This window comes from Echinops telfairi, unplaced genomic scaffold (assembly GCF_000313985.2).
Source record: "Echinops telfairi isolate 266 unplaced genomic scaffold, ASM31398v2 ScPeMD7_23;HRSCAF=83, whole genome shotgun sequence".
Taxonomy (NCBI): Eukaryota; Metazoa; Chordata; class Mammalia; order Afrosoricida; family Tenrecidae; genus Echinops; species Echinops telfairi.
The window spans coordinates 24,062,827-24,066,097 of NW_022103920.1; the positions used below are offsets into that span (position 1 = coordinate 24,062,827).

At 45.5% G+C, this 3,271-nt stretch overlaps 1 protein-coding gene across 1 annotated transcript in view; it reads left to right on the top strand.

The window, feature by feature from the left end:
• Nucleotides 1-3,271, top strand: part of FAM3C (FAM3 metabolism regulating signaling molecule C) — a 29,576-nt gene that overhangs the window by 4,543 nt on the left and 21,762 nt on the right. The window contains exon 2 of the mRNA XM_030885286.2: nucleotides 1,251-1,355. Coding sequence (XP_030741146.2) covers nucleotides 1,251-1,355 — 105 coding nt within the window. The remainder of the gene's footprint in view (nucleotides 1-1,250; nucleotides 1,356-3,271) is intronic.

Here is a 3,271-nt window from a genome sequence, read left to right on the forward strand (position 1 = left end):
TTCACACGGTCCGCCCTCTTGCCAAGCCTTTGTTCCTTTCCATAAATCAGGCGGCCCTGATTCCGCCTACCTCTTCTGTATCACTGGATGAAGCCAACTACCTCTTCTATGCAATTAGACCTTGGCTAAGAGAAGGAGCAGGGTGTGTCTGTGCAGACCAATCATGTTGTCCTGGCAGAACTTAGTAAGCTATCTCCGGAATCCTACGGGTAGGAGAGGGCTGCGTCTTTCTTATCATTTTCTGTTCCATCCCTTATGTACACCTTTCTCCGTTCTCTCCGTTAGCTTAAAAAGAAAAGCAGCACAGTGATTTTTGGGGGGTGGGGGTGGGGACAGAAATTTCAAGGCTACTTGTAAGGCATTCAGGAATAGTTAAAGATGATCATAGTTAAAGATGCTATCGAGTCAGTTCTGACGCATCACGACGTTCTGAGCCTCTACTTCTTTATAGAAGCAGACAGCCTCGCCCTTCTAGTGGGTTTGAACTGGCAACCTTCCTGTAAGCAGAGCAATGCCTGTCCCACAGTACCACGAGGGCCCCTTAGTGAAGGTATGCAGAAGGCTCTGCTCACATGTGTGTTCCACATAGCCGTGCTGACAGGCTCTGTCCTGGCAGAGTACATAAGAAGGGGCCCTGTAGAAGGCGCGGCCATAAACTAGGTGTGAACTATAAGGAGGAAAGTTGTTGCCTAGACCAGGAAGGCATGTAAACCTTCCCAGGGTTGGATTGGGTGGTGAGGGGACAGTACACCTGTTACATTTCCCTTGGGAGCACCTTGCTTTGTCGACATCCTGATCTGTCATGTTAACTGTCTCTAGAAGGTGATATTTTTGTGACATCCCCACTTTTATATTTGAAAAGGCTTAGTACCATGTACCGCAGCAGCTTCTGGTGGTCCCAGGATGGTGACATTCTTTTCTGCAGTCAGATCCTGATGGATGAGATGTCCTTTTTTGGGGGGTGGGGTGGGGTGGGGTGGGGGAGGGGCTGTTCAGGTTGGGCAGAAGACACAACCAGCCCTGTGTCTCAATAGCTGATACTTCTTTGATCTAGTAGAAAAGAAACCTTATCTTGCTAGACTGTTGGTCCTGCAGGTAAAATTCACTAATGGGTAATTCCATATTAAAAAAATCAGCAAACAAACTTTTTTTTTTTTCATTCTTGGGAACCGTATTTTGCATAGAAAATGGATATTAGACCTGCTGCAGGCCCCTGACTCATGCCCTGTGGTCTTCTGCCCTTTGTCTAGGTGCTGCGAAGTTGGTGGTAGCGGTGGCAGTGTTTTTACTGACATTTTATGTGATATCACAAGTATTTGAAATAAAAATGGATGCAAGCTTAGGACATCTATTTGGTAAGTTTCCCTTTTCCCTCCACCGTCCTAAACTCTTTCTTTATGTGATTGTTTTAAAGTTTTCCCCAGTTATTAACAGTGAGTCACTTGGCTGTTCAGTCGGTCTAGACATGGAGTGCAGTTACATAGATGGGAGTCATAAGTACATAATAGGCGGTCTTCAAAGTTACTAGACAGCATTCACCTTCTGCTCACCTTTGTAAACATTTTATGGGGCTGATTTTAATCCCTATTCAGGTCACTAATTGTAACACTTTAGACGTACATTCTAGACCATATTACACCCTAAGCTTAAATTCCTTCCTATTTGGCTGAGCCGCATCTAGACCGCTGTTAGCAAGTTACCGTATATTCTCGAGTATAAGCTGACCTGAGGATTAGCCGAGGTACCCAATTTTACCACAAAAACTGCATTAAAAATGTTCTGGGAAAAGCTCAGCATTTACACGAGTATATACGGTATTAGGAATCAAAACTAACCATAGAAATCCATCCTCTCGACTCCTTTTACCCTCTGCCACATTGTTCTTGACCTTTTTGTGACATTGTGAATGTGTCGGTATAAGCATCCTCAGTACTCAAGAAAGTCCTTAGGTTAGTAAAGCAAGTTAAAATTTGAAATGATTTGGTTGGAGTCAAGTAATAGTTTGGATTGATTGCATATGAAAGCTTTATTGAATCTCAGTAAGTGATTTAACAGGCAGATGCACGTAAATCTTTTATACATATTCCTTTACGAGGGTGAAAGGTCCATATGAAGTGAGAAGTAGTCATTTATATTTAACTATGGCTTGTGTGCCAATTTGTCACACTGCGGTGGCTTATGTGTTACTGTGAACACAGGAAGCAATGTCACCTGGTATTTCAACCACTAACAGGGTCACCCACGATGGACAGGTTCAGTGGAGCTTCAAGACCAGTGGTTCTCAACCTTCCTAATGTCGCAATCCTTTCATACAATTCCTCATGTTGTGGTGACCCCCCAAACCATAAAATTATTTTCGTTGCTACTTCATCACTGTCATTTTGCTTCTGTTATAAATCGGGCGACTCCTGTGAAAGGGTGGTTCAGCCCCCAAAGGGGTCACGACCCACAGGTTAAGAACCGCTGCTCTGGACTAAGACCCACCTGGTAGTCTACTTCTAACAACCAAAAAAGGGCTGGTGGGAACTTTTTGGATAGAGTTGAACATTGTCTGATACAGCGATGAAAGATGAGCCCCTCAGTTTGGAAGGTACCCAAAATATGGCTCAAAACTTGCCGTCTCAAAGCACAGTCAGCTTTATGAATCTGAAGGAGTTCAGCTTTCAGGATCTTCCCCTGCTGCCTGCCTTTCACTGTGACCCCTCTGCAGTCCCTACTCCACTCCTGGGGCTTCATGCTTCTCCAGGGACCGGTTGCAAGAGATCCTGAGACCTCGGTCCCATTCGCTGAGCAGGTGCAATGTGAGTTTGGGTGCTCGGTGAGACAAGATTTTGAAAAGTAGCCCAGCCAGCAGTTCGTTGTGACAGAACAAATCAGATACAACTCTGTCCTCAGGTTCTTTATCCTTAAAACAGACATGGTGATCAAATGAGTCACCCCTGCCAGAGTACCTGAGCTAGTGCCTCTGTGTGGATCCCACTGTCTTCCATGTGTTGTTACCCTGAAATACATAGTGCCAAATTTCCAGTTCTAGCAAAAAGTGCCGGGGTAAGGCTATCAGCAACACCTGAGCCAGGTAGATTTTTGTTCAGTTCCAAGTGGAGTTGAGAGTTTCTAGTCCGTGTGGTGCTCATCACTGGGCTGCAAACTTTGAGCAAGTTCATCCCAGCCAGCCAAGGGGCGCAGGTGGCAAAACAGCTAAGCAGGCAGGCTGCCATGGAGAGGTTGGCTTTTCACACACATCCAGCGGCCCCACAGCAGCAAAGTCCTG